Source organism: Cornus florida, unplaced genomic scaffold (assembly GCF_030987335.1).
Source record: "Cornus florida cultivar Cherokee Brave unplaced genomic scaffold, ASM3098733v1 CherokeeBrave_3.0.0_Hap2_Chr01, whole genome shotgun sequence".
Taxonomy (NCBI): Eukaryota; Viridiplantae; Streptophyta; class Magnoliopsida; order Cornales; family Cornaceae; genus Cornus; species Cornus florida.
The window spans coordinates 64,581,998-64,608,204 of record NW_026775571.1 but is presented as its reverse complement, the minus strand read 5'-3'; the positions used below and the strand labels follow the sequence as shown (position 1 = coordinate 64,608,204).

General features: G+C 35.6%; 1 protein-coding gene across 1 annotated transcript in view; it reads left to right on the top strand.

Moving 5' to 3' along the window:
• The window catches only part of LOC132273618 (uncharacterized), a 32,817-nt gene extending 6,811 nt beyond the window's left edge, over positions 1 to 26,006 (top strand). Inside the window, exon 2 of the mRNA XM_059774603.1 lies at positions 25,847 to 26,006. Coding sequence (XP_059630586.1) covers positions 25,847 to 26,006 — 160 coding nt within the window. The remainder of the gene's footprint in view (positions 1 to 25,846) is intronic.
• The last annotated feature ends 201 nt before the right edge of the window (positions 26,007 to 26,207 follow it).

The following is a 26,207-nucleotide window of genomic DNA, read 5'->3' as shown; positions in this document are numbered from 1 at the left end:
ACTCTAAACCCTTCAATTCATGGCTTGAAACATAGGAGACAAATCTGTATATAGATAGATATAAAGAGAGAAAATGAAATGTAAAGAGAGGGAGAATGCTGCAGCCAAGAATGAGGGGAAGAAGATGATGGCTTGGTCAACTTTGAAGCTTTAGCCCACAATGTGCCAAGTGTCACTCAATAGTTGTTTAAGATATTAGACTAGATTACCATCTTTCCCCTCACTTAACTAATTCATACCCTCTACGTCCCACAAAGTATCTTCCTAATAAAATTATATATACACGCATATGTATATACATGTGAAAGGCCTATAACGCCCCCAAGGCAAAATGGTACAACCGGGAGGAGTTCCCGAATTCGAAAATCGTCTTGATTTCTGAAAAACTATAAAAGTAATCCTGTTACCTTAAAATGGATTAAAATAATTAAAAATATCTCCTAGAATTCTCTGCTCAATAAAATGACCTAAATGGCTCTCGGGACTAGCGTGGCATGCAAAACAATGCACAAAAAATAAATAAAAATAAAATTTTGAAAAAATCCAAAAAAATCTGGGACGTTACATCTGCCTCTCATCCTATATCCCTAACAGTGTTTGCAACATTTTATCCCTTTTGCATCAATGGCCTTGAAGAAGGTTCAATTTGCTCGAGGATTCGAGAACATTGGCAATAACATCAGTATTACAATGACCAAAAATGTTGTCACCATAAAGGTCATTAAGGGATGTGCCTTGTTGCCTAGGTGGTGGGCAAGCCTCACGGTATGGTGTGAGTGTCAGAGTTTGGGCCATCCATCCTCCCATTTTCTCCTCTAACATCTAACCTACCAACCCCTCCAACCATTGCCAGGACCAAAAAAGAATGAAGGTCATTAAGAATGTTTTTGTTCCTTTAAGTGGCAATAACACCTCTACGTGACCAACAAACTGAATCAAGGCTAAGACTGTTGTTTATTTGACAAGCAAAGTATGGTCATTCCCGAGGCAATGAATGTCAACAACAAAAGCACCAAAAGAAGCTCTTCTATTTTGGGAAGGCTTTTATCATAGAAACATGTCACTGCACTCATCTTACTTTTTTTCATATTCTAATTCAAGCATGGGATTACATTCAAGGCTCCCCAAATCTCCAAGTGTTTGACTTTACCGAATCCTAAGGCCTACTTGGATCTATTCTATATTGTTTTTAGTTTTCAAGAATAGTTTTTTGAGAATAAGAATAGAGACCAGTTTTCAATTTTTTGATAATGAAAACCACTTGGTTAGGGAAATTACAAAACAATTATGAGAGAACAAAAAATCATAAATATATTTGGTAATGTCAATTGGAAAACAGTTTTCAAAATTAGTTTTTCTACTAAATACATTTAATTAATTTTCCATTATCAATACCATACTTATTCACTAGTTCTTTTCTTATGTTCTTTAGGATCTTTTTTTTTTCCCCTGGCAACAACAAAACAAAAAGAAAACAAAGAAAAAAATAGAGAAGAAAAACCAGAGCAAACTAAAGATGAACAACCTCAACATCCCGCACAGCAAGATCAACAATCCGGGGAGGAACAAACTCAAGCACCCAATCCGATGCCAATTGGGAACGCGAGAGAGCAGCAAGGGTATGAGAAAACCGATTACCAGATCACAAAACATGAGAGCAGAGACTCATAGAGAAAGACTGGAGCTCCCACTTGACATAAAAAATGATTTAGGCAATTTCAGCTGGACAATATGCACCATTAGCCAAAACATCAACAATTAGCATCAAATTCAAAGCACACCTTCTGGTAACCAAAAGAATGAGCCCAAAAAATAGCTCGACGAAACGAAGAAGCCTCTACCACCAAAGTCGAAGAAGAAAGAAAATGTTGCAACACAACAACATGAAATATATATGGTACCATTATAGTCACGAAAAATTGCTCCCCCCCCCCCCTCTCAAACCAAGAATCCACTATAAAACTAGCATTAATATTACACTTAACGACCCCAACGGAGGTATCCAAGTTGAGACACAAGCATAATTCATTTTTAGCCCTACCTTTGCACATTTATTTTTAACCTCATGAAATTCCCAAAACCTATTCACAGTCATATTAACCACCATCTCCCGTTTTCGTACCTTACCATCAAACACTTTCTTGTTTCTAGCCTTCCATATACACCAAGCATAGAAAGATGTCAAACCCAAAACAAAAGATTTATCTGGTGAATTTTTAGCGTGACTAATAATATAGCACCAACCATCCAAAAAATATTAAAAATTTGCAGCAAAAAAATCCAATCGGAGGTGATAATTTCCATACTTGCAATGAGTGAGGACGTCTGAAAATTAGATGGGCAACATCTTCCTCTTCCAAACCACATTGGGTACAAAACGAAAAATCCAAATAGCTTCTATGAATAAGAGTCGTTCCTATAGGAATAACACCATGACAACAGCGCCATAGAAAATGTTTTACTTTAGAAAGAATCAGGCATCGCCACACCGAATTCCAGGAAAAAATAGTACTCTTAGAAGATGCATTTGTCCTACAAAAAACCTCATGCACCACATTAGACATATCATAAATAGAAAAAACCAAATAGTAAACAGATTTTACAAAAAACTTCCCTGTAAAATCAGGAGCCCAAATTTGAACATCTTCCTTGTCCCGATGACTGAAAGTTACACGGGAAATTGGTTGAGCTTTGTGTTGTGGAAAAAGTTGATGTAAAACATCTAACTTCCAAGATTTATGTTAAGTGTCGATCAAATCAGCCACATGACAAAATATCCCATTTAGTCCAATGGATTGAATAAGACTTATTTTTGGCGCGCCACCAGAAGCCTCTAATTTGTTTCATCAATTCATAACATAAGGTGCATAGAAGTTTAAAAGAGGACATAACATAAATGGGCAAGGCACACAAAATTTCTTTTCCTTTAGTCGAAAGTGTGTTTGCCTTCCAAGAGGCTAGATACTCTTGTATCCGTTGAGAGATAAAATGAAAAGCATCTCGCTTGGATCTACCAATGATAGCCGGCACCCCTAAATTCCTAGCATGCATACCTTCTTTCCTCCTTAAGACCAAGCAATCTACTTGTTGGCCTAAGGATTTTATCTAAAGGTCAATCTTATGTTTTGATGATTACAAACCATTAATGATGTTTAAGTACTAATATTTTCATTGAGTGATATATAGTTGATCAACATTCAATCCTCAATGATGAGCTAGAAGATCCATTCCAAGCATTCCAAAGCATTCCAAACATTCAAGCAATGGATTCAAGGAAGCATCAAAGTTGCAAGAAATCAAATAAAAACTCGGACTTCAAAGATCACACAGAGCATTTCAAAGAAACAAAACAAGTCTTCATCCAGCCTAAACAATCATGGTCAAAGAATGAAGAAAATGGTAGATAGGATGGTGAGAGCTTAAGATTTAATGTCAAAGTATATTTGAATATATTTTGAAGCTCAAAATTATAGGACCATGCATATCATACATCATTCATATGCTCCTATGACCATTAGCAATAGACTAGGAACTTCATTTATAAATATTGTGATATGAAGTCTTTGCTAAGAAAAAGTTAGTTCAAGCTTTATAAGCTTTGAAAGAACTCATTATTTAAGCTATAAATTCTAGGACCATGTGCATTAATCATAATATTTTTTTTTGGTCTCTAGAAAGTAAAGGAAAAGGCATCAAAATTAATCTTTTATCTTTAAAGCGTTTGTTGTCATAATTTGGTAAATGACTCTAGGACACAATGCACTTGAAATTTATCATCTACAAATGTCCCTAAACTCTTAGAAACAGGCCTTGAACTAAATTGAACCATTCATCCAAGTCCTAGGTGCTAGAAAGATAGATATCTTATAAGAAGCAATTTTCAGCCCAGAAAAATTTCAGACCGGCCTGTACTAAAAATGCTATAACTATTTGTGTAGTTGGAATTTTTATGTAAGGCCAGTGGAATTGGAAAGCTGACTTCGAGCCCTTGAGTTTAGACCCAAATTTCACCTAAATTGGATTTAAAATGACTGAGATATGAGCTTCACAAAATACATGATTCTGGTATGTGAAATTTCTGACCAGGTTGCACTAAAATGGCCATAACTACTTCTGTGGTTGGAATTTTTGAGTAAGGCCAGTTGGATTAGAAAGCTGAATTCAAGGAAATAAATTTAGACTTAAATTTCACCTCATTTGGAGTTTCATGGACTAAGTTATGTCCATTTGAAGTCATACACTCTTTTATGTCCAATCCTAAAGAGCCTTCATGTAAATAGAGCCAGTTCTTTCAAGGCAAATGGAGCCGCCTCCATTCAAAAAAAAAGAGCCTGCTCCATTTTTTTGATGGAGCCACCTCCACTCAAGGTAGAGCCTGCTCTCTTCATTCTAGTAGCTTAAATTGGCTCGTAGAACAATTTTTTCTTGGAAAGAGCCGCCTCCCAAATATTGGAGCCTGCTCTACTCAATATTGGAGTCTTCTCTACTCAATATTGGAGCCTCCTCCACTTTTACAAAGAGCCGGCTCCTTTGAGAGATCTGAAATTCTAACGGCAATTTTTCTGCATTTAATTCCTCCAACTACTTTTAACAACTATATTGAGCTATGAATTTCTTTATATATACAGAGGGCTTGTCTGCAAAAAATATACACCATTTAAGAGACATTATATTACATTGCAAAGAGAGCTTTTATTCTCAATCTTCTCTTCATTTCTCTCATTCACTCTTATTCCATCTTGAGAGATTCCAGTAAAGATTAAAAGGGTTTTTGCTCTTGTTTTAATCTTCATAGAGTTTTTGCTCTATTATATACTTGAGAGATTCTATTGAATTCATATAAGCTTATTTTCTTCAGATATTTCATCTTCTCTCATTCATTTCATTCATAGAGTTTGAGCTTCATTTATATTCATCATACTCTAGTTGTGAGCTAAAAATTGTACTACTATCTTTGAGAGATTCATTGTACACTTCATTTCTATTACAAGTTATTGTAAAGGGTTGGTGTGACCCAAAAGGAAGCCTAGGAGAAGGGTGTTCTCCTAGCAAGAAAGAGAAGCAAGGTCTTGCTTCAATTGAAGGTTTGCTCTCCACCATTAAGGAGAAGCTCTAAGGAATTTGGGAAGTCTCAAGAGGGATCTTGAGCCAAGGAGTAGGAGTTTCCGAACCTCGCAAAAATCGCCGTGTTATTGTTTGCAATTTCTCTTCTCTTATCTCTTTTACAATTGTGCTAAATTGATTACTTTCATATCTTGATTATCGCATAATTGGTTATATTGTTGATTAGAAATTGTATTTCTATAATTTGCGAAAATTGGCCATTGACTCTATTCACCCCCCCTCCAGAGTCAATTCTTGGGTAACACTACTTACAAATCTCCACAAATGGTATGGGGTATTTTTTGAAAAGAAAATAGAAGATTTGGCAAAATTCACTTGTTGACTAAAAGTGCACTCGTAATTCTTGAGAATTCTTTGCAAAGAGAGAATTTCTGATTTCAAGGTTAAGCAAAACACGATGGAATCATCCGCAGAGAAAATGTGAGAAATTGATGGCGCGCCCATGCATATTTTAATCCCTATAAGGATCTATGCTTGTTGAGCTTGATGTATTGCCAAAGAAAGCGTTTCAGCATAGAGAATAAATAAATAGGGTGAAAGAGGATTGCCTTGTCGCAGCCCACATGTAGGATAGAAAACCCCTATCAATTTCCCAATAATAAGAAGGGAGTATGTAACCGTAGACACACATGCTGAAAGAAGCTTGGTCCAATGAGAATTGAGCCCCAACCGTTAGAGTATTTGAAACAAGAACGCTTATTCAATACGGTCATAAGTGTGACGACCCTGGATTTTTCAACCCAGTGTGTCCTGTGATGACCCGAACTGGATCCAGAATACGGAAGCAAAAGATGAAACAATAGTCTCTAGAGATACAACACGTCTCTAAGACACCAATGTGACCCTCAACGAGGTCACGGAACCCAAAAGAAATAAATGCGGAAGTGGCGTTTCAAAAACGGACAAGAATGAACCTACGAGCAAAATGGTCATTTCCAACATGAAAGTAGGTGCTACCAAGCACACCATTGGAAAGACAACGAAAAATTAATCAAGTTCACAAAAAGTTCACTTGATTTGAAGTCCGGATGAAGAAGATATGGCTAACGGAAGAAAAAGGGGCAAAAAGGTCAAAAAGAGCCAACCCTAGAACATTTAACCGGTTACCACACCTTCCTAACCGGTTAAGAGGCCAAAAATCACGACCACAACACTGCCCAAGCACATCTAACCATTTAGGAGACCCCTTCTAATCGGTTAGAAAGCAAAAACAGTAGGTTCAGCAAAGAAAACCTGGCAGCAAGGGTTTTTCGTCAAAAATTGGATTTTTGAGGACCAAGATGACATTTTTTTGAAAAATACAAAGAAGAAACCCCCCTCAAAATTGAGTTTTCTACATGAAAACATGGAGGAATCAAAAAATACTCAATGTAAGATGCCCAAAATGACCCTCCATGAAATCAGGTCATGAGGGTCCAAAAAGCTGCTAAATGCAAAACTGAAAGCTGAACTTCGTGAACGATTTCCGGTACCAAGACGACATTTTCTGGAAAAACACGAAGAAGAAACCCCCCCCTAAAATCATGTTTTCTATTCAACCATGTTGAAATAAGAAAATAAAAATACTGTGACAAGTCAAGAATGCCCCTAGATCAGATTATGCAATAAAGATGCGAAATGAGTCCATACGAAGCTCATTTTACCAAAAAAGAAGTTTTTCTTGAAAACAATCATGCACACAAATGTAACTTACCTAGTGGGATGTGTTACAATGATCCACGGCTGAAAAATATCGCCGATGCAAAATCCAACCCCCCAACGGCCAAAATGACAAAAATGGAACTGGGAATGAAAACTCGAAATTCAAAATTATGAAATGGTTTCAAAATACCATTTGGCCCTTGGCCACAATTCATACATGATTAATGAGACCCTATGAAAGAATCAAAATAGAATTCCCACACCCAATGCAAACATGGTGAAGCAATAACTCAATATTTTTCAATATTTTCATAATATTCCATGAAGTCAAAAATCACATAGGATACAAATTACATGTCATTGGCCTCCAGCCTCACCTTATACATGTTAAATACATTGTAAAGAGTGTACTCATGTACACATTACATATATGGAATCAAATATACACATTTTGACATATAAGGCTATAAGTGGCATTCCAAGCTAACCTTTACAAGAGTTAAAACCTTCAAGTCTACAATCATCCAAGCAATGATGAACACCACGAACCAAGTCTTCGTACCTGAAACAGCCCCCCAGTAACTTCAAGGTGAGTAAACAAGTTTACTCGTAGAGAATGAGCATGTATGACTCGATTTCTTTAGAGATTTTTACATTGACTTGAAACAATTTAAAAGGGTCATGCCAACTAACGTCTATGTCAAAGGTTAGACTCAGGGAGCATCCTAAGCTACCTTAAAACATTTCTAGCATAAATCACATCATGCATGCAATCCCAAATAACATAAGGGCATGCTATACAAAGCAACAAAATATAGATTTTCAAAGTTATCAACTTGAAATCTAAGGTACGAGAACAACTAAATATAACCATTTGACATAATTAGAACTTCTAATACAATGCATCAAGACATATATTCTCAAAGTTATCAACTTGAAATCTGAAATGCAAAAACAACTAAATATAACAATTTAGCATAGATGTACTTAACAACATCAAAATTTACCATGATTCATTGAAATCATAAAGCTCGGATGTACTTAACAACATCAAAATCGTCAATAACCAAAACCACAAGTCACAATTAAACATGATTATCAACTTGGAATTGAATGCGAAATCCAATAGTGGAAGACTTGGACATCACGTCTCGAGGTAAACCAAGATCAATACGGTTATTCTGGGCACTAACCCACTGGGAAGACCACCCTAGTGCGCACTATCTCAACTGGGGAGAACTCATACCTCCTGCACTTGAGCCAAACTTTAGCCATGTCACTTGTAACAACAATGTCCCAAGACTCAAAAATAAACCAAATAAGTTCACAACTTATATATAATTTATATAATGCATGAAAACACCTTCCATGCACAAGTAGGTTGAAACCACACAATCCATGCCTTAGACTTTCAATTCTAAAATGGCATACATAATGTCAATTACAAAGTGTGTAATTCATTGCACAAGGCAACAATATATTCCATAAAGAAAACATATTCTTATGAATATAAATATAACAACAATGCTATCCAATGCTCAAAACACAACCAAGTGAATACACAACAAGTCCAAGTCCAAGTCCAAGTCCATGATTTGAATGTAGAAACAACTTCTAAAACACAAATAAATTCATGGAGCCACTAGATAGAATTTAATTAAACAAAATAATTAAATTCTCTAAATTTCAAATCAAATTCAAATAACCTCTAATTAATATATGTTAAACAACATAGCATGCTCATTACATATATCAAATCAAAAGTGTAAAATGAGCAAGATATCATCAAATAGAATTTAATTAATTTAAATCAATTAAATTTCTAGATTTCAAAAGTTGTTCAAATGATCTCAAATTAATATATGTCAAGCACTAAGTCATGGTCACACCATATATCAAGTCTAAAATGTAATACAACCAAAACTCAATTTACTAGAATTTAAATCAAATTAAATTCATTTAATCTCTAGCTTTGAAAACTCATTTAAATCATTCCAATTTAATATATAACAAAGATCATGTCATGGCCATGCTATATACCAAGTCTAAAATGAGTTATATGCAAGTTACGACAAATCATTAATTTCTCAAATTAACAAAAGACATGCATACAACTTATATATCACTACAAAAGCAAAGAATACCCCTAGGTAATAAATTATAACACCCCCTACCTCTCAAGAGGATTGTTCCTCTTGAATTCAAGGCAAATCAACGCAAAATGGCAAACCCTTCAAGGGTTATAAAGAGGAGGATGAGGGGAACAAAAAGTATTCCCAAGGTTAAGCTTGAAAATTAATGGAAGGCTCTCAAAAATCAAAGTCAAAGCTTAAGGCTTTAAGCTTCATCCATGGAGGCTAGGGTTTTTGGTGAGGAAGATAATGAAAACAATGAATGAAGTGTGAGTGGAGGAAATAGAAATCATCCACTCACTATGTGATCTTACACCATGGTCAACACACACAAGTTTGGTCAATTGCACAAGAAACCCTTCTTTAAAACCATAATCTCAAAGTGGCCCAAAAATAATTGCAAGACTTAATTGTGAATCTACACTTGTCACAAATCCAAGGTTCCTTCCTAGGCTTAATCTCAAGCCTACACTTGTCAACCATCTAAGCCAACAAGTGCACCAATCCTAGGCCAACAAGTGGGTGAATCTCCACCCTCCAAATGTTACAAGATGACGCATCCAAGTCACTCCACCCTAATGCCAACAAGTGGCACCATGAGAAAGTGACACTTGTCACATTTTTCAAAAATTACAAAAAAAATCCTTTTACAAAATAGTCCCTAAGACGAAAAATAATTACTTTATTTAATTACACTAAAACCCCAACAAGTTAAAAATAATTACAATAAAGTATACATCCATACCCTTTACAAGAAAAGTAAACACTTAGCATGCTTTTCTAAGAAAGTAAAAATACACATTGCATGGAATTTAAATATCATGGATATATGCAAAACTGGAATCAAATCTGAAAACAAAAAGTGAGGTTGTGCTAGGTAAAAGATAAACGAGAAAAAGACGAAAAGTGAATAGTGTTCGGAAAAAATAAAAATGTGGAAGTGACATAATCCTCAAAGGAAGTTGTCAAACTAAGGAAAAGAGTATCGAAAACCATTCCCGAGCACTCAAGATGACACTAAGTGATGAGAAACTGAACACAGAAAAGAAAAGACAACAGAAAAAAAAAAAATATATCCGTAAAAATCTAAGAAAAAGGAAAGGAAAAAAAAGACCGGGTCATTACAGTAAGCTTTGCTCATATCAGGTTTAAGCGCCATAAAAGCCTTCCACCTTTTCTGTTTGTACTTTAGATAATGCAAGTTCTCATGAGTACTGAGGATGTTATCTGTTATATGACGACCTGCAACAAAAGCACTTTGGGACTCGCTAATAATAGAATCAATTACAACTTTCAACCTGTTAGTCATAACCTTGGCGATAATTCGATAAACAACATTACATAATGATGTGGGCCTATACTGGGAAACTAGATTAGGTGATATGACTTTAGGATTCAAAGAAAAATTTGTATGATTTAGATAATAAAGCATGTAACCGGATTGAAAAAAGTTAAAGATGGCAGCAACAATATCATTCTTTATTACCTCCCAATATTTTTGGTAAAAGAAAGGTGTCATCCCATCCGGACCTGGAGCCTTAAGCAGAGCCATGGCAAACACCGCCTGTTTGATTCCTAGCTCTGTGGGGGGTTCCAAGAGAGATTGATTCATATCTCCAGAGATTTGATAAGGAACATAACGCAAAAAATTGTTAATGTTTGTTGGGTTTTGAGACTGGAACAATTGCTTAAAATAATGCCCAAAAAAAAAAAAAAAATAGCATGTATTTGTGGCTCCTCTTCAACCCATGCACTCCTTTCATCCTGGACACCAAAAATAAAGTTTCGAGCTCATCTGTGCTTAGTAGTTGCATGAAAGAATTTAGTATCATGATCCTCAGCTTGCAACCATTGATTCCTATATTTTTGCTTCCAAAAAAATTCTTCTTCTAACTAGTAATTCCTTAGAATTTGTTTAACATGACTACCATATGAATGATTATAATCTAAAATTTTCTCCTTTAAGTCCCGAAGACGACGTTCCGCATCATCAATTTTAGAACGTAAATTAATATTTCGCACTTTCGCCCATTGTATTAGGGTCGTTTTATAAGTTCTGAGCTTAGTAGCCCAACTAAGTTGTCGAGGCCCTTGGACTGGGGCATTCCAAGCCTTAGCAATAATGAAAGCACATTGATCATCCAACGTCCACCTTGCATTAAAATGAAATTGGCATTTTGTAGGTTGAACCAACGGTCGAAGCTCGAGAAACAGAGCATTGTGATCAGATCCCGCTATGGTTAAGTGTGGTAATCAAGCTGTGGAAAGGAAAGACACCATTTCCTTGTTGCAAGAGCCCCATCCAATCTTTCTTGAATGTTGGACAACCCATTTCTTTGGTTATTCCATGTATACGGGTACCCCGCATAGCCTAAATCCTATAGATCACATCATCCCATCAATGAACAACAATTCCCAAGTCTCCAACCTTGTTTAACTAGCCCTCCCCTCTTTTTAAATGGCATGCATAATATCATTAAAATCCCCAACAAGTAACCAATTTTCCATCCAAAATTGAGACTGTTACTCTAAATATTTCTATTGCACTGCCCTGACATTATCAAATGTACTAACATAAATAATGGACAAACTCCATGGTGGCAGATTATGTTGAAAAACAAAAATAGTGATATGAAATCTGGTCTTTTCCACAACCTACAGATTGACATCATCTGTCCACCACAAAACTAGACCTTCAACATGCCCCACTGTCTCAGAAAGACACACGTATTTATACCCAAGAACATTTTATAGAGATGCAATGTGGCGCCACCCATTTTTAGTTTCAATAACGGCTAAAATATCCGGAAAATGCTGAATTTTAAGTCTTTTTAGTTGCTGTATGGTGAAAAGAGAGCCTAGTCCTTGATAATTCCAGACAAGAATTTTAGTTGGCCTAGGAGGATTGTCCACCCTAGATCGATCAATCATAGGTGAAGGATCGATTATCCGTCGAGAGCTTCTGGAAGAAGACGGAGAGAGAAACATAGGGGCATGTTGTGGCATAGGAGCATGTAAATAACTCACCTGTGGACTTGGATAATCTTCGTTGTTAGGAGCAAAGGATAGTAATTCACCATCAACATTTTGGGCTAGCCTACAACATTCTACTGAATTATCTCTTAAATTTATATGACTCCAGGGCCGGCCCTGCCCAAGGTGACCAAGGCGGTCGCCTAAGGCCTCAACATTTTTTAGGCCCATTAATGATAGATTCGAACAAAAAAAAAAAAAAAAAACTTAGGTCCCTTACCATGAGTGATAGGCCCAAATAAAAAGAAAAAAACTTAGGCCCCTTTTCCATGAGTGATAGGCTTAAATAAATAAATAAAAACTTATAACCCTTCGATTAAACGAATTCATAGTCTATTCAAAATTAGGGCCCTTAAAAACTTGGTAATTAAATTTAAAATTGAATATGACCCTTTACTACTTTATGTGTATGTTAGTGTCTATTTTAGTAATTAAAGGGCCTCACATTTAAGTTCGCCTAAGACCTCTCAAGATTTTGTCAATTTTAGGGCCGACCCTGTATAACTCTGGGCATAAGTGTGGGAGGCCTTAGAAGAGAGACCCATGGAGGCTCGTATTCGGCTTAGAGGAGATGCCGTTTGGAGCCTAGGAGGGGAAACCATCCGGCCCATAACATAGGGGTCGTGTATTATAGATACTTCCTGTAACGACCCTGGATTTTTCAACCCAGTGTGTCCTGTGATGACCCGAACCGGATCCAAGATGCGGAAGCACAACAAAGACAAGTCCTTAGAGATGTACGTCATCCCTAGGGCACAAGAATGGACTTTCAAAGAGTTTCGAGACTTAATGGAAACAAAATGAAGAGAAGGGCATCAAAACCCTACAAGAGTAGAGCTAGGGGTAAAATGGTTATTTTACCCTAAGAGGAAGGAATTTAACTTTCAATAAGTCAAATTAGATCTAAAACATCCTAAAACATCCTTTGGTAACTTCACATGAAGTCCCAAGGCCAAAGGAAGAGAAATCCCAGATGAACCCTATCTCGGTTCAAACCAAAACTGACACCCTCTCACTAAAACAAAGATATCCTGAGCTAGGAGAAAAATCTAAGACTAAAACTGGTACCATTGGAAAGACAATGAAAAATTAATGAAGTTAGACTCAAGAATCACCTGATTCGGAGTCCGGAAGGAAAAGATATCAAGTCCTGAAGTCGAAGAAAGGGAAACCCTATCCCGGTTCGAATCAAATCCTGACACTACTTCACTAAAATATGAATAAATTGAGCTACAAATGGAATATAAAGCTCTAATTAGTACCATTGGAAAACTTATTTTGACGCGGTCAGTTTAGACTCAAGAACGGACCAATTCAAAGTTAAAATGAGTGAGATATGGCCCGTTGAAGAAAGATGTCTGCAGCAGGAACTGTTCCTGCGAGGGCCCACCAAAAACCTGCAGGGGCCCGCCAAACATGGCAGATTCTCACGGGCGCCCACCAAAACACTGCGGGGGCCCGCCAAATGAGGCAGTGGGGTGGTCTGGAATCTCAAAAAATGCAGAAATAGTGTTTTTACAGAAAATTGAGTTTGCAACGCGATTTTCGAGGTTCAGATGACATTTTTCGAAAAAATACAAAAAAAAAACTCCCCCTAAAATCACATTTTCTATGTGTTGGAGTCACCAAACGTAATTTATTTCCCAAAGAAAATCCCCAAAATGCGCTTGAGTATGATTTTTCAACAAAAGGGTTAAATGAATCCATAGGAGGTTCAAAACACAAACGAAAGGGTTTTTCCAGGAAACGATCAAGCATGCAGACGTAACTTATCTATTTGGAGATGCTACAATGATCCACGGCTTAAAAATACCGCCGATGCAAAATTCAACCCCCCAACGGCCAAAATGACAAAAATGGAATTTGGAATGAAAACTCGAAATTTAAAATTATGAAATGGTTTCAAAATACCATTTGGCCCTTGGCCACACTTCATACATGGTTAATGAGACCCTAAGGAAGAATCAAAATAGAATTCCCACACCCAATGCAAAAAGGGTGAGACAATAACTTAACATTTTTCAATAATTTCACAATATTTCATGAAGTCATAAATTTTATAGGATACAAATACATGTCATTGGCCTCCGGCCTCATCTTATACATGTCAAATGAACACTTCCAAATGTACTTAGATACATATTACAAAAGGGAAGCCCATCTTAGCTTCTAAAATACCATACATCCATGGCATACAAAATATAACATCCAAAAGATAAAACATGTTAAACAAGCGCATGCCCATATACAAAAATGCTTCAAGCACTCATGAGCCCCTATAGATGATGAGCATCCACAAATAGCGTCTCCTTACTTATAAAATAACCCACACAACTAGAGTGAGTAATCAAGTTACTCGTAGGATGTGGTGCATGCGCATAGCCTATAGTCTCAAGTATAATGTGAACCAAGCATGGATCATCACAAGAGTGCATTCCATCTAACGTCTATGTTTTCAAGGTACTCTAAGGGATCATCTCAAGCTATACAAATATTTGAAATGACAACCACATAGCATCCAAGTATATATGAACAAGTACACTAACCACATTGAAACCAAAATCACCAAATCACAAGCTACAAGAAATCCATGATTTACAACTTAGAATAAAATGCGAAATCAAATAATGGGAAGACTAGGATATGTGGCCACGAGACCATACAAGTTATTTTGGGTAATTACGACCCACAAGGTACTACCTAGTGCGCACTATGACTTAGGAGAATTCCTATCCTCTGTACTAGAGCGAAACCCTAGCCATCAACATCTCATATCCTTACAAGTTTCCAAAAATCAACAAGTTCATGACATTTATGCAATCTCAATGCATGAAACTACCTACCAAGCACAAGTAGGGTAAAACCACACAACCCATGTCTTAAGGTTACATGTCTAAAGTGGCAAGTTAATGATATTACACATCATGTTATATCAATTTACATTCAATATAGGCCATAATTGTAAATCATGAAATATAGTAATCTACCTACAAGTAATTATAAGTGCCACACACAAGATTTTCATACTAAGCTTTCAATGAAATCTCTATTACTTAACATCATAAATGTAATCTCAAGATATCTATAATAAAACCTCAATGGAATCATAAGTATTAGGCAATTTATTAGATAATAGCCTACCTATACAATTTAATAGTCACATACATGCTTTAATCCACAATCCTAGGTCAAGCATATAAAATCTTTATTTACATGCTAGTACAAGAATTTAAAAAGGCATGTAATTAATATATATTAAGCTCCAATACATATAAAACCCAAAGAGGATAAACATACAATCACCCCTACCTCAATAGAGAATTGAATCTTTATAATCCAAGTAACCAACCTCAAAATGGAAAACAAGTTTAGGGTTAATGAAGAGGAGAGTGAGAGGAAACTTTTGTATTCCAAGGTTTTAAGTCTAGGGTGAATGGAAGGAATCCAAAAATGAAGTCAAAGCTATTAACCAAGCTTTTCTCCAATAGTGGCTAGGTTAGGATTCTTGAAGACAAATGAAAATGAAAATGATAAAGTGTAAAATGATGAGTGGATGGGCTAGAAATCCTCCACTCACTATGTGTTCTTACACTACCTCTTACACACACACAATGCAAGACTAAATGGTGAACCTACACTTGTCATGAATCTATGGTTCATTTCTAGGCTTAATCTCAAGCCTATACTTGTCACCATCCTATGTAAACTTCCAAGACTTAATATTGAACCTACATTTGTTAACCATCCATGCCAACAAGTGCACTAATCCTAGGCCAACAAGTGGGTGAAACTCCACCCTCCACGTGTCATCATTCAAGGCATCAAAGTGTTTCCACACAAATGTTAGCAAGTGGACCAATGAGAGTGTGATACTTGTCACACTTTTTCAAAAATTGCAAACAAGTCCTTTTTGAAAATATCTTCCAAATTAAATTGCAAAGTGGTCCCTAAGACGAAAAATAATTACTTTGCATAATTACACTAAAACCCCTCAAGTTTAGGTTAATTACCAAATGCACTTACAAGAAAAGTAAACATTCAATATGTTTTTCTACAAAAGTGAAAATGTAGATATTATAGAAATGAAATATCATGGATGTATGCCAAGCCGGAATCAAATCCGAGCACAAAAAGTGAGGCTATGCAAGTAAAAGTGAAAAACGAGAAGAAGACGAAAAAAGGAAAAGACGAAAAAAGAAAATTACCAAAAAAAGAAAGGAAGTAAAATGACCGGGTCGTTACACTTCCCCCTCCTTGGAAAAACTGTACACGGGTTGCATGGTTGCATCTTGAGCCGCCATCATAGACGGCACCCGACGATGCTATCGGAGCTTAAACGTGTCCATTAAGACGATTCCCAACACAACTTGTATGCACCTCCAGGAAATAGAATGACTTATTAATTGAATTGGTTGCCCGTGCGATTCAATTTGTAGTAATTTTGTGCCTCGAAATAGAGATGACCCATCCATAGGAATGAAGATGATCGTCCAAACAGAGACCAACCAGTTAGTTATACCCATAATCACTTGGATCTTCAACTTAATTGAAAAGATCAGTATACAATAACAATGAAAACAACACAGAGAAATGAAAACACCGTATAAACAGCAATCCAAGAGAGACGTAAACCCCAGAAAGCGAAAAAGGAAGGTAGAAAGAAATGGGAAAGATCAAAAAAATTAAGACAGATACATAATAACTCTAACATGCAGAGAGACTCTTATAGAAAGGAGAACTCCTATGAGAAGGAGAGTGGCTATATTTTCTTAGGGTCAAATTATAGATAATGTTGAGAAATATGTGGATCAATTCCACTTTTAACCGTTAAAAAATAACCCAAACTAAAAATTATTTGTGGAGGGATTCATCTAGGAAGGAAAGCCTCACATATCTTGAATTTGAACCCTTTTCAAAGACTTAACTAAACTTAACATAAAGAGGTTTGCAATTAACTAAGCTAGCGAAGTGCTAAAAGCTTTTTATCAATTGTTTCTGCATTCAAACCCTCACTGAATAATATAAAAAATTGTGCATTCAAATTACTATAGTGATCACTGATAAAAACAAGTAACACACAAAGATGAGAGAAAAATCATCAACAAATCTATCATAGAAACTTCAACACAGACAATGAAAAAAGTACATATGAGTAGCATTGATGGATTGGATTTGCAATCTTTTAATGTAGGGTTTCTATTTCTCTTCGGTAGAAACAACTTCAAATAGGGTTTTGGAAATTTTGTAAGAGAAGAATACTTTAAACAGGCAACCTTATATCACTTTCTTACTTTTGCTTTTTTCAAAAATAAAATCATGATTTTCATTTATGAAGTTGAAGTAGAAATTGAAATATCATTTAATAATATGTCTATTACTTTTCAAAATTTGAAAGCAAAAACAACAAATTCATTAAGAACAAGTCATTCTATCAATTTTAATTCCATACAATGCTTTTCCTTGTTTTTAAAATTTTGGAAACTACATGTCAAAACTCAAAGAACTTCTTTTTGTTGTTGTTGATGCAAAAATCAGCACAGTTCAGAGTCAGGAGCCATTCTTGCAAGACAAGAAAAATGATGAACAGGGTGGCGCTGGCTGGGTGCATTCTAGATGTTCAAGTTAGTACTCAGGGACGGAGGCACGTGCACCCCCTGGATTTTCTCCCTCTCTTATATTCTATATATATTTTTATAATAATATATATGTTTTTTTTTAATGAAAATATAGAAAGTGCCCCCCCCCCTAAATTTTCTCATTATTCATAAAATTCTATATATGTTTCATATTTTTTTCTCCTAAGTTGTTTCCTTAATACTTATATTCTATATCAATAAATTAATTTAATTCCAAAAATATCACCATCTCTTTCTATATATATATATATATATATATACACACACTTATATGCATATATATTATATTGTAAATATATGTTACGGTATATAATACTTATAGTGCCCCCCTGAAAAAAATTTCAGGCTCCGTCACTGTTAGTACTTCAGCCATTAAAAGTCATAGCAATACTCTGTATTTAATTTTTGGCGCACCTTTTTAGGTTAACCAACGACTTCTTTATAGAGTATTAATGATGGTAGTGTTCTATTATGAAACTTATTTCTTTTCCTTATCCATCATGAATTAGAAGAGTCATTGGAGAGAGTGTTAGTAGTCATCTCCACCTGTTTGACTTTATCCATACCCTCTAGATTTCCATGTCACTTGGACTTCCTAACCAGTCAAATATTCCGTATCAATTGCCCCCATTCCTGAGTTTGCCTGTCAAACTTAAAGAATGTTAAAATCATCTTCGCTCTCCTTTATGTGTCTGTCACCTAATTCAAAAATTAGCTAAATAACAGAGGGACAATAATATACATTTCGTACACCACACTATTATGCATAGATTTTCATATATACATACTTGAATTTTCTTTTGTTATCTCAACCTATCGCAAAAGTAACAACAAAGTGTTTGAAAAGTCGAAACTACCATTCTAATAATTTAGCACATGATAGTAATAAGTAGCAAGTGAAACAATTCATTAAACAAAATCATGGCTCGCAGAATTCATATACTTAGCCATGTATAAGTATAACAGGATGGGGTCCATGGCCTAATGGATGAAACTAAGTGGTGTTGAGTAGGTGGTATTCAGCTTAATTAAATGGGTGACAACCACGAGAATTGTGATTTAACTCTACCCCTTACTTAGTTTGCTAATAGAGTCATATTACCACTATTTCTCCTTTTGAGGTTATCAACCAAGAAAAATCAAATAATGTGCTTGATTTGGCTCCAATTCTTATTTCAAAGAAAACAAATGTCAAGGCATAAGATTTGGTTGAGACTGTGTAAGAAATTCGAATGAAAATGAGAAAAAAAATTGAGAAATCAAATGAGAAATATAAGGCTGTTGCTGATCGTCACAATAGAAGAATGATTTTCGAAGTTGGAGATTATGTTTGGGCCATTGTATCAAAAGATTGAATTCCATTTGGTTCTTGCAATAAGTTGAACGATAGAAAGATTGGTCCATTCAAGGTGATTAAGAAGATTAATGATAATGTCTACTGGCTTAAGTTACCAAATCACATTCACATGTCAAATGTTTTCAATATCAAACATTTTGTGTGCCCAACAAAGGCGATTCTTCAAATGATGATATCACTAACTCTAAGGCGAGCCCTTTCCAACACGGAGGGACTGATGTAGTCACTGATTTTGTGAACCGTTGTGTTTATAAAAAATAAAAGGACAAAATTGTATAATGAAAAAGAGTTACCTAAAATATTCAACATCTACTCATAACACAGTTTTAAAAGCTCCAAATTCTAGCTTCATTCAAACGCTCCACTGAACTAAATTTGATAATCATTAAAAACGCTTTTAATGGCTACTAAACACAATTTTTCAAAATAAAAACACTTTTAAACAATAGAGAAGTAATCCTAAATGAGCTCTAAGTAATAGCTAAGGTTTCATCATTGGTTGGAGATAAAAATTTTCAGCAATTATAGTATGCTTTTCTAATCTCCTTTATTCTGCATTGTTTCTTTGTTTCATTGAAATATTATTATGACGATGATTTATTAGTCTCCTCTTGATAAGGCGACATCACTTAACATCCGAATAATTTTTCTTTCTTAGTGCAATTTTAGTTTTATATATATTTTTCTCAAACACAAATTCTAAATTATTTCTATTTTAGTACAATTTTAGTTTTATTATGGTGTTTTGTTGTAACGACCCAGTCATTTTCCTTCCTTTCCCTTTTTTCTGAAATTTTACGGATAAATTTTTTTCCATTTAATTTTCCTTTTTGAATTCGGTTTCTCGTCGCTTAGTGTCATCTCGAGTGCTTGGAATTGGTTTCCGAGACTCTTTTGTATGGATTGACAACTTCCTTTGAGGATCAAGTCATTTCCACATTTTCACTTTTCGGACACTATTCACTTTTGTCCTTTTCCCTATTTCGTCCTTTTCCTTATTCTGTCTTATCTCCGTTTGTTAGTTTTTGGCACAACCTCACTTTTCATGCTTGGAGTTAGTTTTTGACTTCACATGCCATCATTTTGAGTGGTTTTTCTCGAAATACGTATATTTACTTTTGCAAAAAAGTACTCTGGTTGCTCTAGGTGTCCATAGGGGCATGAATGCATAATTCTTCAGAATCTTTTTCTTTTCTTAGGGTATTTTTCGTAAATATTTTTTGAAGATATTTTATTTCAGGGGCATCTAAGAAAATATCTTTTGGAAGATATTTTCATTCTGGGGCAGCTTCGCAGTTAACCCTTTTTGTAGGGGCCATTGTGCAATTAACGAAAGTTATTACAAAAATACCTCGTCTGGAGCCTGGATCCTCGTACGGGATTCATTTTCACATTTTGTTGGTCTTGTACTCTTAGAATTCCGTTCTGGTCATTTTTCTGCAGTTTCAAAGTTTCTGGACCTAATTGCCGTCGAACTTGTTCGGGGTATATCTCTCTGGTCGGGACTCAGTTTTTAACTCTGTTTCTTCCGCTGTTCATATTTTCTTATTTTGAATCTTTTTCGTTCATGAAGTTTTGCCGTTTGAGCGCGTTTGCTCAAATTTCACTTTTTCGAACCCGGCGGGGCACTTTTTGAGATTTCTATAAATAGTTTGCCCTAATTTTTAAAATCAAAATTTCAGACCTTCTTCCTCTTCTTGGCCGGCAGCCATGGGAGCCCAAGGGGCTGCCTTCACTCTTTCTTCTCCTCCACTTGATTTCCTTAGTGAAAACCCTTCGGCCTTAATGTTTATTGTTCGCCTTGACGCCGCGCACCTTTCCCCCTTATTAGAACCCATTTTTGGCCAAATTTTGAGTTCGGGTTTGATGTCAAGTTGTGATTTTCATGGGGCTTCTTGGGTATTCTTGTTCATCGTGTTGTCCCCGACAAAACCCTTCGATATCGTTGGATTCGGAGCACTTTTCTTTCGGTGGGGATTTGAGATTTTCATCTCAAATTGAGGTAGGGGGTGTTATAGGTTATTATTCTTGTTATATTACATGCTAGTGATGTTTATGCAACTTATTTACATGCTTTGGTAACAAATCTAGAGATTTTATTATTTATTTTTCTTGTGAAGGATTTGATTTTCCCGATTGACTATAGCTTTGTTTAAACATGTGGCATGAAATTATATTACCCCTTGATATGGTCATTGACATATATTAAATTGAGAATTTTTGGACAAGTAATGAAGATTTTATTTAATATTTTTCTTGAGTAAATATTTAATTCATGTGGCCTTATCTAGCTTGAAATCAATATGTGTTAGCATATTATGTTAGGCTTTAATACACTCTTCAACATATGTGAAATTGAAAGTAATCGGAGATGTTTTGAAATCTAGTAATTATTAATTAATTTGCTCCAAGTGCACTATTCATTTCTTTGAAATTCCGACTTGATATTCTTGATATGCATGTCATATACTTTCACATATACTAAATCTAGAATATTTGATTAGATTTTGAAACCTTTCATTTAATTAATTTCTTTGTTTGAGATTTAATCCTCATGATGATATACAACTTGGAATTAAAGTGTGACATGCTAGTAATTTAGGCCTTGGTATACTTGTTACCATATATTAAATTGGAATAATTTGAATGAGAATTGCAACTTTTATTTAATATTTATCTTTGGTGAAAGTTAAATTTACATAGATGTAACTTGCATGAAATAAGTTTGTAATGTGATATTACAATAGGCCTTGGCATGTTCTCTGACATATGTTAATTTGAGAACCTTTAGATGAGTTTGAAAATCTAGAGATTTTAATTAAAATGATTAATTAAAATCTATTTAATGGTTCCCTTGGCTTAATTAAGTTTTTAACTTGATATTTGCAATGACCATGACTTGTTTACTAGTATATAGTAATTTGGAACCATTTGAAGTTGCTTTAGAACCTTGGGATTTAAATTAGTATGATTTAATTAAAATTTCACTTTATTGCTCCAACAACCTAATTGAGTTTTAGAATGGATATAAGTGATGACCATGCTATATCCTTTAGTATGTATTAATTTGAGGTTATTTGGAATTGAATTGGAATCTAGAGAATTTAATTGTGTTTATTTAATTAAATTCTATCTAGTTGCTCCATGGATTTAATTACGTCTTGGAAGTTGTTTCTATGTTTAAATCATGGACTTGGACTTGTTGTGTATTCACTTAGCTACATTTGAGCATTTGATAACATTGTTGTTATATTTAAATTCATGAGCTTATGTTTTCAATGTTGAAAGATATTGTTATAGCGTGTAACGAATCACACACTGAAGATTCGACATTTGTCATGCCATAGTAGTTGTGGACTTAGTACATGTATTGTATGTGTTTCCAAATTTGGTTGTGCTTAGTAGATAGTTGATATCTTGTATATACATGTTGATATATACGTTGTTGCACAACTTGTTGATTTTGGAAACTTGGGGATGTCGTTGTTTGGTTACGGCTAGGACTTGGTTTTAGTACGGGGGATTGTCCCTCTATATAGTCTAGTGCGCACATAGGGAAGTTACCCGTAGGCTAGTAACCCTAGCGTAACTATGGTGTCGGTCTGATCGAGCGTGACGTCAAAGTATCCACTTTGGTTGATTTCGCATTTCTTTTCAAGTTGATAACTAGATGATATCGTAACTTGTTGTTCTTTGTTTGATTTACCATTTTAAGTTGCAAATGTTAACTTTGAGAAATCATGTTTTATGCATTGTATTGGAAGTTCCAATGTTGGTTAAATTGTATCGATATCATGATTTGTATTTTGATGTTCAAATGTAATTTAGGAATGATCCTATAGATTCATTTTGAATATAGACGTTAGGTGGTATGACCCACTTTTGTTATTTTCGTATTTTAGGTTTCAAGTTGATGACTTTGAGAATCTATATCTTGTTACTTTGTATAACATGTTTCTATATTGTTGAAATGTATGAATGATGTGATTTATGCTAGAAACACTCTAAGGTAGCTTAGGATGCTTCCTGAGTCTCATTTTGATATAGACGTTAGCTGGCATGAACCTTTAACATGTTTCACCATAAGGTGATAAAATTGTAAAATGCTAGCTCGATGCATGCTCATCTCCTACGAGTAGCTTTATGTTACTTACCCACGTAGTGGGGACATTTTTCAGGTACAGGAATCAATGTTGAGATTCTCATTATGCTTAGATGATTTGTGGACTTGAAGATTTCCATTCTTGTGAAGTTAGCTTGGAATGCCATTTGTAGCTATTTTGTCAAATGTGTATATTTGATTCCAAACTTGTATTATGTGCTTAAGCACATTTTTTGGTATTCATTCTATATATATGATACATGGCCAAGGGCCAAAATTCATTTGTAATCCATGTATATTGAAAAATGTTGAATTTTGCCTTTAATGAGAAAAGTATGAAAACTAGGGTTTTGGTATGTCATTCTCGCACCGGTGTGTGCATTTTGTGTGAAATTCATCCTTTACCATTCATTTACCATATGTGAGGTGTGGCCAAGGGCCAAACACCATTTAGTTTTCATTTTTGCATTTTAGTTCATATATTGCATTTTTTGGGCTAAAATAGTATAAACCGAGCCTTTAAGGGTTCATTTTAAAATCGGGTGGTGTAAAGTGTGTTCCGACACTCCACTAGGTCTCATTTATCTTGTATGAAGTGTGGCCAAGGGCCAAACGGTCATTTGAAACCATTTTCTAATTTTGGTTTCCATATTTTCCATTTCAAGTTCATTTTTGCCTTTTTGGCCGTTGGGGGGTCGGATTTTGACTCGGCCATTTCCGGGAGCCGTAAACCATTCCCGCACTCTCAAAATCACCATTTACGTCTGCGTGCATGATCGTTTCCGGGAAAAACCCTTTCCTTTGTGATTTGAGCCTCCTATGGAATCATTTTTTAATCTTCTTGCATAATTTGATTTCAGGAAATTCTGGGCTTTTCCTTCGGGAAATAAATTTCTATCTTTACATGGTCACTTAGAAAACGTGATTTTAGGGGGGGGTTTCTTCTTTGTGTTTTTACAGAAAATGTCGTCTTGGTACCGGAAATCCCTCGTGAAGTTTCAGCTTTCAGTTTTCATTTTAGCAGCTTTTTAGCTCTCTTGACCAGATTTCTTGGGAGGGCATTTTGGCCATTTTGTAGCGAGTTTTTTTTTCATTTTCTCTCTTGTGGCTGGGTAGAAAATTTGATTTCGGGAGGGGTTTCTTCTTTGTGTTTTTCCAGAAAAATTCGTTTGGTAGCCCATTTTCAATCTCAGATCCTGTAGCAACTTTTTGCCCTCATTTCCAGTTCTAATCTAGGGGCATTTTGGGGATTTTATAGTGAGTTTTTTCCGTTTCCTTCCACGTGGTCGGGTAGAAAATTCAATTTTAAGGGAAGTTCCTTCTTCGTGTTTTTCCAGAAAAATTCGTTTCGGACCTCGTTTCGGCTCTCAGTTCTGGCTGAATTTTTCTCTTTCCTAGCATGTCATGGTGCATGCCATTGGACACCAAATGGGGCGCCGACATGGGCCCCAAGCGCGCATGGGGCATGCCATGGCCTTCGTTGGGCCGCCATGACGTCACAACTTCAAACACTCGTTTCTCCCTCGTCCGGATTCCCAATCGAGTGAACATTTTTTTATACTTGACTAATTTTTCGCTGTCTTTCCAACGGTGTGCTCGGTTACACCCGATTCTTCCTGGATAATTACCAGTTTACCCTTTTAGCCTTGAGTGCTCGTTTTTCTTCGTCATGTCGTTTCTCCTTTGTCCGGATTCCGAATTATGCGATTCTTGAGTCCATCTTGATTATTTTTTTGTTGTCTTTCCAGCGGCGTGCTCGGTGGAACTTGAAACCACAGTTTTCAGAAATGACTATTTTGCCCCTTGGGGCTTATTTGTTATATTTATGATCTTTTACTTCTGCGTCAGTTTTCTTTGAGTTCCGTGACCTCATGGAAGGTCATCTTAGGGTCTTAGAGGTATGTTGTGCCTTGGGAGACCATTTTCTTGTTTCTTGCTTCTGCATCGGGATCCGTTACCGTGTCAACTTTCGGGTCACCATTGACGCACCGGGTTGAATAAAACATGGGTCGTTACATTTGTTTTGAATAACCATTCTCTTTTACACTTTTTAGACCCATTATGCAATCACTATGAAAGAGTGACAGTGGATGGACGGATAGGTAAAAGACAAGTCATCTCTATTTTTTCAGTTGTTAAATACGATGTCTTTATCATTCCTAGTGAGTAGGGAGTAGTATGCTCACTTTTAATTGTAGCTGTTGGATTTAATCCAACGAATGTCCTTTATTTGTAATAATTTGGGAAACACTTAAATCTTTTTATTACCATTAAATATAATTAGAATGAAAAGACAAAAGGGTACAATTTTAGTGAAGGAAATAAAATCTATCTATAGTATTAGTTAGTATGCCCTATTTCATTTTTTCCCCTCGTGTTTATGATTTTCAGAGTCTAAATCAAGAAGAACAATTTGGAGACTGATTTTTCTTAGACCGACTTAATGCATATTGTTTTCTTATATACTCCTTTCAGTTTTAATAGATTGTGGAATCAGTAGTTACGTGCATCTATGTAAAAATTTTGATCTTTATTCTGTATGTTTGTAAGGATGGTTCTATGTAAGAGCAATGCTTGGATCCTGCCCTATCAGGACAACTTGTGTCCTTCATCTTGATGTGGCCCTGGATCAAATTAGTTACCAGGGTAGAATCCATAAGAGAAACCTATTTTCTCTCTCCTTCAGTCCTTCACTCTCTCTTCTTCGCTACCCTTGTGTTATCAATACACGTTGCTTGGTAGAATAGAGGGTCAAAAACTTTTACTTTTAAGGCCAAAAAGATAAAAATTAATGGAAACCCACCGGCACCATTCTGTTCAGAGTCAACTCGGTGATCGGATATGCCCTGATGCTGGCAATCATGTCGTTCAACGGCAGCGTCTTCATCACCGTCGTGGCCGGACTCTCCGTCGGGTACTTGGTGTTCAAGAGTAGCAATGCAGATGTGGTGGTTGTTGACAATCCCTGTGCTTGTGCTTGAAAATAGACACATTTTTATTTCAATTTACATATCTTTGTCGGTGATCTATCTCTTGTCGTTTAATTGGATCTGTTTATCTCGAATGACCCAGTTTGATTTTCTCCAATAATTTTATTTCTCTCTCTATATATGTGTTGTCACAAGATATGTAAAATATGGGGATTTGAATTAAACTGTTTGTTTTTCTTTATGTTCTTATGA